The 16,305-nt window shown below is 46.1% G+C and overlaps 1 protein-coding gene across 2 annotated transcripts in view; it reads left to right on the top strand.

The window, feature by feature from the left end:
* The window catches only part of RECQL (RecQ like helicase), a 275,541-nt gene that overhangs the window by 222,978 nt on the left and 36,258 nt on the right, over positions 1–16,305 (top strand). For both annotated transcript variants that reach the window (XM_085652722.1, XM_085652721.1), the window contains exon 12: positions 8,606–8,697. In XM_085652722.1, coding sequence (XP_085508848.1) covers positions 8,606–8,697 — 92 coding nt within the window. The remainder of the gene's footprint in view (positions 1–8,605; positions 8,698–16,305) is intronic.

The following is a 16,305-nucleotide window of genomic DNA, read 5'->3' as shown; positions in this document are numbered from 1 at the left end:
ACACTAAAAGGATATTGCAGGTCACCTTGATGTTCCGTGACCTTACAAAGGAACTTGGCCTTGGCCCTCTATGCTGTCATGGAACTCCTAAGTAACATGCAGTATCCTCATAATGTATGACCTGGGGTACTTTTTTTGATAATTATTCCTCTGGGAGAAACTCTACCAGTTCCATTATCTGCCCTCCAGTATACAAAACTAAGTGTGCCTGAAATGGTGGTGATGCAGCGCGGCTATAGTAAAACCTTAACAAACGACACCAACCCAGGAAAACCCTTACACCACTTGTTCATAGGCGGGGCCCATAACACTGAAAACACACATTCACTTAGTTTTCTGGGTCAGTGATAAAAACTAGCGAGCTGCAAGACATACGGGGTACCTAGATACTATTTCTTTGCCTAAATAATAACTATATACATTATATACATTTGACTCTAGAATTGTCAGTTTTAAACCGCTAATTTGGGTCGATGGACCAACTAGTAGGAATCAGTTGATGGCGATTAAGTCCAGCTCAATCACAATAAAACCTTTAACATTTATTGGATCATAACTTTAATTCTAGTAACCACAGATTCAGTTTGAGTTAGCATGACATTTCTTTATCTAGATTCATTGAATAAATTGATTAAGTTTTATTAGACAAAATTATAGGCATTAATTTCATAAGCATTCCAGTAAAGATTGAAATAGAAACGGAAAATGCTTATTACCCTTGGCCTTAGGGCGATGACGAGAATGGTTCACCAGAGCATGAACCGCAGATCACAGGTTAGGTTCCCAAACTGACTGACTGTCCCTCTAGCCTCCTTGGACGTATTTCCTCCCAGGATAGAATCCCGGGACGATCTTGTTCCTTTTCCCCATCAATGTTCAAAGTTCAAATTTGTCAGTCTTTTCAGCATCAAGTAGGAAATTGTCTCAACAGACAGCGTGTCGTGTTGAATAGTAGAATAAGCAAGTGCCGCACGTCATTACATGCACAACTCTTTTATACCCTTTCACTAGCTTGCTATACTTAAAATTGAAACCTTCATTCTGGCTACATTCATTCTGATTGGTCCATTTGAGGGGTGGTGATGGTCCCCTCATTGACCTCCTTGCCTAAACCGGTTCTGTAAATAATACATTAATGTTCTGTTCTCATGACTTATCAAGTTCCGATATTTTAACTTTGTTAATGCTTTGCAACAATTTTCCATCAGTCATGCACTGGATCATCTTCTGCAGTTCGAGTCTCTCATCCGTTCCAAGCATTCATGCAGGGACTGTTGGCACAGCTCTTGTCTTAGGTCACTTCGTCCTTGACATCTCTCACTCCGGGCATAGGCCACACACTTGTGACTGAAACTTCCACTCTGCTCATGCGCGGGGGCCATTTTTGTAGTTGCGTACAGTCGCATCTCTTCGGCAGCAGCCATTTTCCCAGCGAGGCCTAGCAGAACGGAACTAATATGAAAACAACATAGCAGAAATTAGACCTAGAAAATAAGCCCTTCTGTTTACCACCCACCATTCTAATGACCTGTGTTAGTTATTACATAGCATAAGCGACATTTAAAGCCATTTTACTTACCATCTGCATTCTTTGCAGCAAGATATTTACTACAAACGAAATGCAAGCAATTTACTCCTGTTATTCTACACAAATCACAAACCTATGTTAATTTAAATTCACATTGGTAAATAATGCGTTAGTTTCCCGCGTGTAGTGTCTAATTAAAGGTGCATTTATTGATTATTTCATGCATTCAAACAGTTAGTATTTTTAAAGTTATGAGGTCATTAACTTCGAAGGGGGTACAACATTTTTTTGTATTTCCCCTGCTCCATCAGTGGCGGTTCAGTTGACTGATTGAGAGTGACATGTCTGCCACATGTCCAACGGAGTTAGCTCTATGTAAGAAGGGTGTGCTAATAGTGGTGGCAAAGTTCCTTATAAATGTCAACTTAGTCCCCCATACCTGGGGGAAAACATTGTCTATCATATTAGAGAGTCTAGATATGCGGGCGCTGACAATATACACCTACTTTGGATTTACTTTCTGGTGCACATGTTTGGTGATGGCAGTTTTACCACACAGCGTGGCCAACGGCAGTTCTTTTAGAAGACGTTCTCAGCTAAATCCATTCACCATTATGCAGTTAGTAAAACTAGATAGTCCCTTTTTATTGCTTACTTTCATTGTGGTGGGATGTTTACTTTCTACCTTTACCGCAAGACTGACATGCTGTTGTCTTTGGTATTTAAATGTTGTAATCATTTTGTCATGTAGGTGTTTAAATTAGTTCGAGGCATGTGGGCTGCTGAATTCATATCTGTGCATAGATCGCCGCCTAGTGTTGGGTCCGGATGATTGCACATTGTTGTCCTGGAAGAGTCTTCGAAGTATCACGAGATAGGTGACTCCTCCCCTGGACCACAGTGCGCATGGGCATCCTCTCCATCCTTAGATTGTTTTTTTCCGCCATTGGGTTCGGATGTGCTTATCTTGGCTCAAGTTAGGAAAATTCAGTTTAAGGCCAAAAGGCCTTTAGTTATCGTCGGTACTGTTCCCGTTCGGTATCGACTAGTTTCTTTAGTGCTTTAGCACCTTCTTCCAGCTTTTCGGATCCGCTTGGTCCGAACATCAAACTTCGATCGACGATGGAATCGAGGACTCCATTCAAACGGTGTCCTTTATGCCACGCGAAATACCCACACATCGACGTCCACCCGGTATGCAACAAATGGCTCTCACCGGATCACGATGAGTCGAAATGTATGGCCTGTGCCCGATTCCGATCGAAGAAGACTCTCCGGAATCGACGGCCGGCGAGATTGGAGGCGCAGCAATCGGCGCCTGCCCCGGCCAACATCTTTAGCACCGAAGACGAGAACGCCGAGAGCGTGGAAGACGTAGACTCCAGCCCCGCTTCCGAACACGACTCCCGATCGGAAGACGACGATGAGGTGATCTTTCAGAGAGAAGAAGTCGTCGAAGAGGTAGGAGACTATGATGAGGCCTTTGGGGCCGAGGAAGATAGCTCCAGCGAGGAGCTAGGCCAACCCGTCGATACGGAGGCCGAAAACATACGTCGTCATGAGGCTCAGGTCGAGGGATCACCTTCGGGCCTTACCCAAGATCAATCGCACGGTTCTTCGGCCCCGCCTTCAGGCCCGGCCTCGAACATTTCGCAAGAGCCATTATTATCGAAGACGACTGGATTCCCTTCGGCGAAACCGAAACCATCCATCGCACCAGTTCCATCGAAACCGAAAGTGAAACTGGTTGTGATCGGCTCGAAGGCCTCGAAGCCCTCCACTCCTTCGACGCCGGCAAAGGTCATCGGCTCCGACCGCGCAAAAAGGGATTTCGGTGCCGAGCTCACTGCAGCGGATACGGTTGCCAAGCCAAAGAAAAAGGCCCTCGGTCCCCACAAGGCGCCTCGGCCTCTGGCACCGAAGACATCGGCCCCAACCACCAAAGTCAAGGTGGCCACCCCGTCTGCGTCGACGTCGAAGACGGCGGCGCCTGCCAAGTCATCGACTCCACGAGCGTCGATACCTCCCTTCGGATCGATGACCCCATGGCTGCAAAGAAGTCGGGTGCCGCTTCGACGCCTACCTCCAAGGTGCCGACCAGCTCCAAAGAGCCATCTGCGTTCACCGTGCAACAGGTCTCGGCATCGTTGCAACGCATCAGAGAACGGGCAGACCTCCACTCTACGTCGGGTCCCGACACGCACAAGGCTTCTAAAGCACCCTCGGCGCCGACCAACATCACGTTTGGGTTGCCGCCGCCCACGGCGCCGAAACTGTTCGAGATTCGGACACGTGTCCGCCAGACACAGTCCCCATCCACTGGACAAACAGATTTCGAGCCTTCACAGCCACAATTTATCGACGCCAACACTGGTAGGTTGATGCTCCGCAAGCGGAAAATCACACCAGAGATGGGATTGGACTCCTACAAAATTCCTCTCAAACACAAATTGCCAGCAGGGTCAGAGCCAGTGCTTCATGAACACTTTCAACCCTTCCATCAGGATCCACCGTCCTTTTCTCCTACGCCTTCAGAGGCAGACGCAGTAGAGGACTATGTAGGGGATGATACCACCTACTCTGGGGATGTCGATCCTGATGATCACCTGCAAGACCCAGATCAGGCATGGGATGACCCCACAGACCAGGGTACCGCACCAGATACCCATGACACGCAGCTTTATAACATAAAGACATCTCCCACAGAGGACACTGCTGCCTTTAATGCCCTCATAGAACGGGCTGCTGCCAATCATGGAGTAGAACTCCATTCTGACACTGTCGAAGAAGACTTCTTGGTGGACACTTTCGCCTCTTCCGAAAGAACTGTCAAAACTCTGCCCATGTTAAAAGGAGTTCTCAAACCTGCAAAAGACATTTTTAAAGAAACAACCAGGGCACGGATGCTAAACCCCAGGATTGAAAAAAAATACAAGCCTGCACCCGGAGACCCTATGTACATTAGGGGTCAGTTACCTTTGGACTCCATGGTGGTTGCTAATGCTCGCAAAAGAGCCCACTCACAAACAACAGGTGATGCTCCTCCCCAAGACAAGGAGTCCAAAGTGCTGGAGACATCAGGCAAACGGATTGCAGCGCTAGCAGCAAACATCTGGCGCATTGCCAACACACAGGCACTCCTGGCCCGTTATGATAGGTCCCACTACGGCACACTAGAATCACTACTCCAACATTTGCCAGATGAATATAAAGAGGCTGCGGAGCTCCTCATCAGAGAGGGACAACTCCTTACCAATGCATCCATCAAGTGCGCACTGGATGCAGCTGACACAGCGGCAAGGGCAATCAACACAAGCGTCATGTTGAGAAGGCATGCATGGTTGAGAATCTCAGGCTTCAAGCCGGAGATTCAGAACAATATCTTAAATCAACCGGTCAACCCAGACTATTTATTTGGCCCTGAAGTTGACACTACCCTCGAGAAAATTAAAAAAGACCCTGACACTGCGAAATCAATGGGGGCTCTGCAGACGCAGCAGTTTCGTAGTGGCTCCTTTTCGTCGCCCCGGGAATAGAGGAGCAGCTAGAGGTCAGGGGTCACAGCAGCAGTACACTAAAGGGGGCACACAAAGTACCTATGATAAAACCAACAGAGGTGGATATCGTGGCTCCAGCACCAAGGGCAGAGGACGTGGTTACGGCAACACCAGGTCCTCCCCCAAAAACAAACAGTGACGCCCTCTCCCTTCCCCCCGACCACATAACACCTGTCGGGGCGGAGACTCCAACGGTTCCTGTCAGCGTGGAAAACCATCACCACAGACAGGTGAGTCAGGGACATTATCCAGCACGGTTACTGTCTCGAATTAACGTCCACTCCACCCAACATACCGCCAAAGCACCGTCCTATGTCCGTAGAGCACTTGGCATTATTGCAGCAGGAAGTGCTAAGTATGCTGCAAAAAGGTGCAATAGAGGTCGTGCCCGTCAACCAGCAGGGGACAGGGGTGTACTCTCTGTACTTCTTAATCCCAAAAAAGGACGGGTCGCTCAGACCTATACTAGACCTGAGACCCCTCAACCAATACATTCTCTCAGAGCATTTCCATATGCTCACCCTACAGCAGGTTCTCCCGCTACTCAGTCATGGAGACTTCCTAGCCACACTGGACCTAAAAGATGCGTATTTCCACATACCCATACACCCGTCACACAGGAAATATCTCAGGTTCACTATTCAGGGACATCACTATCAATTCAAAGTTCTCCTCTTCGGAGTAACAACAGCACCCAGGGTCTTTACCAAGTGCCTAGCAACAGCGGCTGCACATCTATGGAGACAACACATTCACGTCTTCCCTTACCTGGACGACTGGCTTGTTCAGGCAAAGTCAGCCCAGCAATGTGCCAGCCACATGTCCCTCACCATTCACCTTCTTCACAGTCTGGGATTCTCACTAAATTACCCAAAATCACATCTCCAACCCGCACACGTACGACAGTACCTGGGCGCGACCATAAACACTCTGGCAGCCACAGCTCAATCAAATTTAGTGAGGATCAACAGCATGCAACTGCTGATCTCAAAGTTCAAACCTCAACACTCCCTTCCTGCGCGAGTGTTCATGCAGTTGATAGGCATGATGGCCTCCTGCATTTTCATAGTCCCGCACGCGAGACTACATATGCGCCCGCTTCAGGAGTGCTTGGCACGTCAATGGAATCAGGCTCACGGGCAATTGAAAGATCTAGTGTTGGTGAGCGGTCGGGCATACAACTCTCTGCATTGGTGGAATCCACAAAACCTTTGCAAGGGCCGACCGTTCCAAGAGCCTGTTCCACAAATAATACTGACAGCGGACTCCTCTCTCCAGGGTTGGGGAGCTCATGTACTCACTTACACAGTGCAGGGACTATGGACAACGCAACAAAAGAAGATGCACATCAACGTTCTGGAACTGATGGCAATCTTCCTAACCAGTGGGAGCTACATCCGTCAGTTCTCCAACCGTACTTCCAACAGTGGGGTCATCCAGAGATAGACCTATTCGCCACAAACGAAAACGCAAAATGCCAAAGCTTTGCCGCCAGGTTCCCACATCCACAGTCACAGGGCAATGCGATATGGATGAACTGGTCCGGCAGATTTGCGTACGCTTTTCCCCCAGCGCTATTAATACCGCTGGTGGCACGCAAACTGCGACAACACTCACTGACACTCATCCTAGTTGCTCCCACATGGGCGCGCCAACCGTGGTACACCACCTTTCTAGAACTTTCCGTGGTGCCGCATCAAAGGCTGCGGATCAAACCCGCACTTTTAACGCAGAACCATGGCGAAATTCAGCACCCAGATCCGCAACAGCTGAACCTGGCAATCTGGCTCTTGAAGTCTTAGAGTTTGGCTACCTAAACCTGCCACCTGACTGTATGGAGATCATCAAGGAGGCCTGGAGACCCACTACCAGAGCTTGCTATGCGGCTAAATGGAAAAGGTTTGTCATTTACTGCAACAACAATGACATTAACTCGCTGGACGCATCCATTCAAAACATCATCTGTTACCTCCTACACCTATACCGATGCAATCTGGCATACAACTCAATACGTATCCATTTAACCGCGATAGCAGCCTATCTCCAATACAGGCAGCACCTCTCTTTATTCAGAGTGCCTGCCATCAAAGCCTTCTTGGAGGGACTCAAACGAGTAATCCCCCAAGACACCCACCGGCACCGGTGTGGAACCTCAATTTGGACCTCACCAGATTAATGGGTCCACCCTTTGAACCTCTCCATTCATGTGAGATTCAATTCCTCACCTGGAAAGTAGCCTTCCTAGTGGCAATCACTTCGTTAAGAAGAGTTAGTGAACTCCAGGCACTAACCATTCAAGAGCCATTCATACAGGTTCACGCAAACAGGGTTGTACTACGTACCAACCCCAAATTCATGCCCAAAGTGATATCGCAGTTCCACATGAATCAAACTATTGAACTGCCTGTTTTCTTTCAAAATCCACAGAATGTCGCAGAGAGAATGCTCCATACACTAGATGTAAAGAGGGCCCTCATGTACTATATAGACAGAACTAAGGACTTTAGGAAAACAAAACAACTTTTCGTTGCCTTTTCTCCACAACACAAGGGCAACGCCATTTCCAAAGCAGGTATAGCCAGATGGATCGTTAAATGTATTCAAATTTGCTATCAAAAAGCTAAACGCACATTAACGATTCCCCCGCGAGCCCACTCAACACGAAAGTTAGGGGCGTCCATGGCTTTCCTAGGAAACATTCCTTTACAGGAAATATGTAGAGCAGCCACATGGTCCACTATACATACATTTACCAAACACTACTGTGTAGATGTACACTCAAAACAGCAGGCAGCTGTAGGACAGGCTGTTCTCAAAACTCTTTTTCAGACTGCTGCAGCTGGCACGGGTAGCCGCCGCTAATGGAGGTACTGCTATGTATTCTATGCACAGATATGAATTCAGCAGCCTACATGCCTCGAACTGAATATGCTGCTTACCAGTATGCATCTGTTCTTGGCATGTAGGGCTGCTGACATTCATTTCGCCCACCCTCCTCCCCGGCGACTGTAGCGGCTGCAGCACTCAGAATTACTTTATAGCATGGTCATCACTTACTGTATCTACTCCATCACTGCCACAATGGCGAAAAACAATCTTAGGATGGAGAGGATGCCCATGCGCACTGTGGTCCAGGGGAGGAGTCACCCATCTCGTGATACTTCGAAGACTCTTCCAGGACAACAATGTGCAATCATCCGGACCCAACACTAGGCGGCGATCTATGCACAGATATGAATGTCAGCAGCCCTATTTGCCAAGAACAGATGCATACTGGTAAGTAGCATATTCAATTCTTAGCTCAATTAGTTGCAAGCAAACTCAAATAGTCTTTTGATATCAGTAATATCACACATTTTTTTGATTTTCAAAGAATCAAAATGAATGAATTTTGGCGGTTGTCTTAACATGTGCTGAGATCACAATGTGTTTGAAAACCCCAACTTACCTTAGTAAGAGTTCTTGTTCAAGAGGTCCATGCATTCACTGCTCCTGAACGTGTGCATCTTTATTCTTTCAGGTGTCGGCGTGTACTAATAGCCCAACATTTTGATGAGGTGTGGGACTCTGCAAACTGCAACAAAATGTGTGACAACTGCTGCAGAGAGAAGCGTGAGTGTACTGAACTCTTTGGTCGTTGTATGCAAGTATGCCTGTCAAACTAAAGTACTTACAGTGATATTAAAATCATGCACAGTTAAAAAAAAAAGCAAACAAAAAGCGCAACGAAGTAAAGTTGTAATGTCCAACAAATGTAAAGTATCATTTGGCATTTCTCCTTTTTCCTACAGCAGTAAAGTTAAACTTTACTCAATATCTCACCACAATGTGCATTTTCTGTTTTTAATGTAGCCTGATTATGTCTTTTGACATTGTTTAACGTTTTTTACATTAATGGAGCAGGAAGAATATCATATATAACTGAACGCATTTTGTAAGCAATATTTGGTTAAGAAGGGCAAGTACTATCTTGGATCACCTTCCCCTCCCCCCCCCCCCCCCCCTCCCCCCCGACACAAAGCTTGTAGCATGCCATTAAGCTTAAAAAAAATTGTTGTTTCCTTGTTTCTATTTGTAATTGGATCACCTCCTGCACCAACTCCCTGCCCCTCAAACACAGCATTACAACAATATCTAGACCCCATGGCAGTGGGTAGACGAGGAACTCAGACTGATGAAACGCCACTGCAAATAACTGGAGCACAAATGGAGAAAGAGCCAGGAAAAGTCACATAGGAGCACTTACAAATCTGTCTTGAGATGCTACCACCCAATGATCGGGAACACGAAACGTGCTGCTCTGATGACCCAATCAATGCCATCACCAACAGAAGCAAATACATCTTTGACATTGTGAAAGATTTCACTTCATCAGCATCCGCCTCCAACTTGATCACCCCCTCGCTGGATCTCTGCAACAATCTCTCTCAATTCTTCAGTCATAAAATCGCTGCCATTTACAGCATCTTCAAATCGCAACCAGACCGGACAGACCTCGCCAAACATGTTCCAATCGTATTCAGAGAAACAGTGCTAAACACATGACCCATCAACACCCCGGAAGAAACTGCCATCACCATAAAGTCCATCCACTCAGGGGCCCTATCATATCCCTGCTCCCTCAACGCAAATTCCAGAGGACTGCAACCCATCAGGGCCATGCTCACACCCATTCTGAATGTCTCCCCATCTTCCGTGACATTTCAAGACATTTGTAAACATGCACCTGTCCTCCTATTGCAGAAGAAACCCTCCGCGTACCCTTCAATGCTTAAAAACTACAGACTGATCTCCCTGCCCCCATTCCTGGCCAAGGTCTTGGAGAAAATCGTAAACAGACATCTCACTGAATGCCTTAATGATCACCAACTCCCCGATAACACTGTCTGGTTTCAGACCCATACACACCACGGAAACTGCACTTATCGCCACCAAGGATGACAACCACATGACTCTGGACAGAGGAGACCCGGCGGCCTAATCCTGTGGACTTCTCTGCATCGTTTGACACAGTCTCCTTCCATATCCTCATCCAATGCCTACATGAGATTGGAATCCAAGAACATGCACTCTGATCGATATGCTGCTTCCTGACTGGAAGGGCCCAGTCAGTTAGCCTGACACCATACACCTCGGTCGCTCTTGACCTAATCTGCGGAGTTCCGCAAGGATCCTCCCTGAGCCTGACCCCCTTTAACGCATACATGATCCCTCTAGCCAGTATCATCCGTTGTCACAACATCACCGTCCTCTCCTTCGCCTACAGCACACTGCTAGTTATCTCCCTCATGGACAGCAAGCCCAGTACCCGGATCAAGTTCAATGCCTGCCTGACTGAAATTGCCCACCGGATGATGACGAACTGTCAGAAGCTGGAAAACAACAAGACCAAAATTGGGGTCTCTGGGAAGAGCACTTCAACGTGGGACTCCACCTGGTGGTCAACAGAGCTAGGACCAATACCCATACCCACAACCTACGCAAAGAACCTCTGCATGGGTGGGAAAGGAAACTCGACATGACCACCCAATTGAACCCAGTCTCCGCCTAATGCTTCCACACCCTGAAGATGCTGAGAATAATTTTTCAAATAGCTCCAAACCAGCACCTGGAAAACCATCACACACACCCTTGTTACAAGCAAACTGGACTACTGGAACACCCTGTATGTAAGGATCAAGAAGAAACTCGCCTAAAGGCCGCAGGCCATTCAGAACTTGGCATACAGAATCACTCTCAACCTCCCACACTACACACTCATCACACCACACGTGACTGAGCTCCACTGACTCCCCATATACAAACAAGGACAATTCAAACTCCTCACTATTAGAAACTGGGTTTCTGGTTGAGAGATATGCACCCCGTCCAAGCAGGCACCACAATCCTAGTCAGGTTAAGTCAGATACACACCATAAATATACCTGTGCTCACCCTCTGGTAGCCTGGCACAAAGCAGGCAGGTTTAACTTAAGAGACAATGTGTAAAGTATTTGTGCAACACTTCAAACAGCAACACAATAAAAACACCACAAAAAGACTCCACACCAGTTTAGAAGAATAGATTATGATTTTATAAATAAAACAAGACCCAAACGACAAAAATCCAATCAGTAGAAGTCAAAATATGAATTTTTTAAGATTAAAAGTGAAAAAAAGTGATGAGAAGCAATAAGTACCTTCCGGTTACCTGGTCGCACAGCACTGGGGCAAAGTAAAGAGTTTAGGCCGACCACCGTGGAGTGTGGGCCGGATACAGGACCCATGCATGGTCCGCTGGACAAAAGTACCTTGATCCTGGTCGCAACAGCGAGAGCAGGATGCAGCCGAGCGATGCGTCGGTGTTGATCCCGCAATCGCGGTGATTTATAGATTTTTTTTTCCACGCAACAGTGCTAATCCGTCAGTTTCAAAGACGAAGTGCCAATACTGAGATGCGTTGGTTCAGAGTGGGATGCCCTGGATTTCTCCACGCAGTGGAGGGGATGCGTTGATTGCCTCTCATTGCAGGGGCAGTGATGCTTTAGTTCTGATGCGGCAATTCAGATGGCAATGCACTGGTTCCAAGTGCGGAATGCCGGATCTGTTCCCACAACAGCGGCGTTGCATCAATTCTGCTTCAAGCAGCAGAGGATGTGTCAGTTCCACTAGAGCAAGCACCTGGATCCACTTCCAATAGACCAGGCACTGGAGCAAGGGTGTAAGACTTTGATATCTCTGAGTGTTAAAACAGCAGACAAGCCACCATGCCCTTGAAGATCACTCTGGGTTCACGTCAAAGTGTCCAGTTCTTCCTCGGCATGGCAGAGGGTAGCAGGCAGCACAGCAGAAAAGCAGTTCTTCCAGTGCAGCAGTCCAGCAGAGTGGCAGTCCTTGTAGCAGCACAGCAGTCTTTGCTTCTAGCAGAGGTTTTTACAGGTCCAGTACTGTCTGAAGTGGTGTCAGAGGTTCAGTACTTATACCCAGTTGTGCCTTTGAAGTCGGGATGACTAAAATGAGGGGCTTTGAAGTGGACAGACGTCCTCCCTCCCAGCTCTGGCTCCAGACTCACTCCAGGGGGGATATGCAGCCCTTTGTGTGGATACAGGGCACACCTATTTAGGTGTGCCAACTCCTCCCTCCCATCCTGCTTAGGATGACCCATCAGCTGACTTTGAATAATCATAAAAATGTTACTAGACCTGCAGGTCGAGTAACTTCTATAATCTACTCAACCTAACTTTGACCCATAAACTTGTCTCAGATTGTGTGATCATTGGCAAATATTTTATTTTACAGTTGCCTTTTTATTCATTCTCATACGAGTGCACCTTCAAATATGTGAGTTCAGCATTTATGCTGTACAAAACTAAACTCTTTGTTTGATTAAGTAGACTAATCGTTTGCTCCATGTGTAATAATAATCTATCCCACATATTGGGTACACATGCTTCCTGACTAGCCAATCAGTTTACTAATAGTATTGCCATCACTGCAGGGGCAGTAGTGTTTCTCAGTTCAATTTTATACACTCACTTTTTAATAAATATATTACTAAAGCATGCTGTTTTAGCACACTGTCATATACAGACAGTACATTTCTAAGAAATGGCCAAAAACCTTCCCCTACCTTGCAGCTTTACTGATAAAACTATGTAGTGTATTAACCATAATCTGTAAAAATTAGGTTTCACAAAACATATATATCATTGTCATATCACAAAGTAAAGTGTTCTGATTTGTTTTTTATCCTATTAAAATATAATTTCATAACGCAGAAGTACAAAAAAATGGGCTTGCACAACTACTGAAATTTGAAATGTTTGTACAGTTGACTTATTAGCTACTTAAATGTGTGTTAGGGGAAACCTGATACCCTATAACCTTTCGTTTGTACAGCAGGTCAGACAGTTAATTTTACAAAATCCTAGAAGTAATTGTAAACTGACTTCTGACCTCTGTCTCTGAAAACTGGGCAAATGTGATGAGATAAAATCAAGATTTAAAGGCATCTTTATTGCTCCTTAACTTTCTGACTGAACAGAACAGCTGTTCTTTGTCAACTCACCAGAACAGGCAAGTAGGTCTGATCTGCCATAGCTAATGGACAAGTAGATGTTTAGAGGCCTGATCAGGATATGGGTGGCCACTCAGTCACACCTATGCTACCTTAGTGTTTGTCTAGAGGGAATGCACAAAGTCCAGCTATTAGCCACCCCAGACGTGTATTTGAGACGGGCTATAGGCACACAAGGCTAAGAGCAGTTACATGCCATCTCTCAAAGTGCCTTTTTTTAAAAGGATAATGATAAATTCGACTTTACCATTAAAGAGAATTTATCATTACCATTCCAACGATATGAAGCATGACAAATCTACAACTTCTCAATCCGGAATTACAGCTTAAAAGTGTAATAAGGAATTCCCAATGTTAATTTATGAGAGATGTAGGCCTCCAAGTAGTGAAAAACGAATTTGGGTGTTTTTCACTACCAGGACATGCAAAACTTAAAAGTACCTGCCCTATCTTTAGATTAAACATCACCCTGCCCTATGGGCTACCTAGGCCCTACCTAAGGGGTGACTTAAATGTAAGGAAATGGGAGTTTAAGGCTTGGCATGGGGTTTCAAATACCAAGTCAACATGGTAGACTGCACTCACTGGCTCTGCAATTTCAGGCCTGAGACATGATTAAAGTTCTACTTGTGTGGGTTTCACAATCAGTGCTGCTGGCCGACGAGTAGCTTTTCATTTACAGGCTCTCGATACAGGTAGTGCAATCTACTAGGAACTTATAGATACATTAAATTTGCCAGTGATAGATAAGTGTTGGACCTGGCTCTTTTTGCAGGTTTATCCCCGGACATTTTGCCTTTTGCCTCCTATTTTTCTGACCCTCTTTTTGTTGGTTTTATGACTCTGGGCACTTTACCACTGCTGATCAGTACTAAAGTGTACATGCTGCCCATATATATTGTATTGGTGATTGGTTTATCTATTATTGGCATATATGATTTACTGGTAAGTACCTAGCAAAGTGCATTGTGTGTGCCCATGGCTTGAAAATCAAATGCTACTAGTGAGCCTGCAGCACTGGTTGTGCCACCCAGATGAGTAGCCCTGTAAACTTGTCTCTGACCGCCCATTGCAGTGTCTGTGAGTGCAGTTTTAAACTGCCAAGTCGACCTGGCAAGTGCACCCACTTGCCGGATGCTAACTTCCCTTTTTCTACATGTAAGGCACTCCTAAGGTAGGCCCAAGGTAGCCCCATGGTCAGGGTGCAATTTATGTGTAAGTTAGGACATGTACTGGTGTGTTTAACTTTTCCTGATGGTGAAATACTGATAATTTCATTTTTCACTATTACAAAGCCTGTCTCTCCCATAAGTGATCAGTGGAGCTGCCTTGTGACATTGTTCAAGTGTAATTTTCAATTGGAAAGAGATTTGGAGTTTGGGCAACCTGAACTCAGAATTTAATAATACATCTTTTACTGGAGTTACTTTTTAAATTGTGTGTTTAAAAATACCCCTTTTAGAAAGTTGGCATTTTCTTGCTTTACCTTTCCGTGTCTCTGCCTGCCAGTGGAATCAACGTCTTGTTTAGTCTGACAGGGGCCTGTTTGTGCATTCACTCTGGACAGATACGCAAAGGGAACTGAGGTGTGCCCTGCTATCCTGATGGCCCATTACCAGGCTGAGCTAGATTGGTGGGAGGAGTTATCACTGACACCTGAATAGGGCTGTGCCTGTCATCTCACGGTGCTCTACACACCCCTGGAGTGTGTCTGGAGCCAAGGCAAGCAAGAAAATGTGAGCTACAAAGACTTTTCTTTGAAGTATGCCTTCTTCAAAGGCCAAAAGGGGTATAAGTATTGTACCTAAAACGCTAGACTGTTAGAACACTTCTGGATCAAGAGGGGACTCTGCCAAGGAGAAGAGCTGTGAGGAGGAGTACTGCCCCTTTGCTGTGTGTTGCTTGCTGGGTTGGCCTGCAGTTTCTGCTTCTGCTTTGGAGAGGAAAAGGACTTTACTTTGCTGTGTATCCTGCTTGAGAAGTTTCTCCAAGGACTTGTATGTGCTTACCTCCTGTTAAGAAGTCTCAGGTCCATCAAAGACGTCATATGCAGCATCACTGAACTCCACTGCTGGGAGTTCTGACTTGCTTTGTGGTGCTAACTCCAGTTCTGGGCACTTGGAGTTTGTTCTCCTGCCTGAAGCCATCAAAAGTGACGAGTCACCCTTCCAGTGCCCTTTTTTCCGATGCAGCTCTGCCGTGCGGGAAAGGATTCCATGTACCGCCGCCGTGATGCTGAAGAAATCGTCACAGCGCCTGCCCACAGCCCAAAAAAAAGTTGCAGCCGAGTTCAGAGCACAGTGTCTACGAAATCCAAGACTCTCAAACTGACGCAGGCCCTGCTGTGCGGCTTAAAGAATTGATGTATCGTTGGACCTCAGCAGAAGAAATTGATGCAGTACCTATCTGTTGCCACTGCATTGACCTTTGGGCACCTGGATTTTTATGCATCGCACCTGTGCGCCAAGTTTTCCGACCTATCACCCGCAGACCAGAACCGTCTTGGATTTGGACGCAATACTTCTCCTGAGTGCAGGAGAACTGACGCATCGCCTCCCCAGGGACTCAGGAATCGCTGTTTTTTCCGACGCTTCCATCCTCTGCTGCTGTTTTCCTTGTGAATTTTGACTCATCTAAAGGTATTTTGTGTAAAATCACCACATCCATAGAGTTCTATGGACAGTTGCTAAAACATTCTAACATTAATATTTTGAGTTGTGTATGTTGGATTTTTGTCGTTTTGGTCTTCTGTGGTTTAGATAAAGATACTTTATTTTTCTAAACTAGTGTGGTGTCCATTTGTAGTGTTTTCACTCTGTCACTGTGTGTTATGTTGAAATACTTTACACATTGCCTCTGAGATTAGCCTGACCGCTTGTGCCAAGCTTCCAAGGGGGTGATCAGGGGTTATCTGGGTGTGTAAACTCCCTTATCCTCATTACAAGGAAGGGTCCCTAGTTGGCCAGGGTGCATACCTATTGCCAACTAGAGACCCCCATTTCTAACATTGCACTTTAGTATTGGCTAGAAGTAGAAACATTCTCTGAGTCCTAAAGCCAACAAAAACTAGGTAAGAAAAAGGAGGAGGTGGGCAGAATGTTTGGGGTTACCCTTCAGAGATTTCCATTGTCCAACACTCATCCACACTTTCAAGACACTGCATA

This window comes from Triturus cristatus, chromosome 4_1 (assembly GCF_964204655.1).
Source record: "Triturus cristatus chromosome 4_1, aTriCri1.1, whole genome shotgun sequence".
NCBI lineage: Eukaryota > Metazoa > Chordata > Amphibia > Caudata > Salamandridae > Triturus > Triturus cristatus.
The sequence above is the reverse complement of the archived record's forward strand: the minus strand, read 5'-3'. Positions and strand labels throughout refer to the sequence as shown.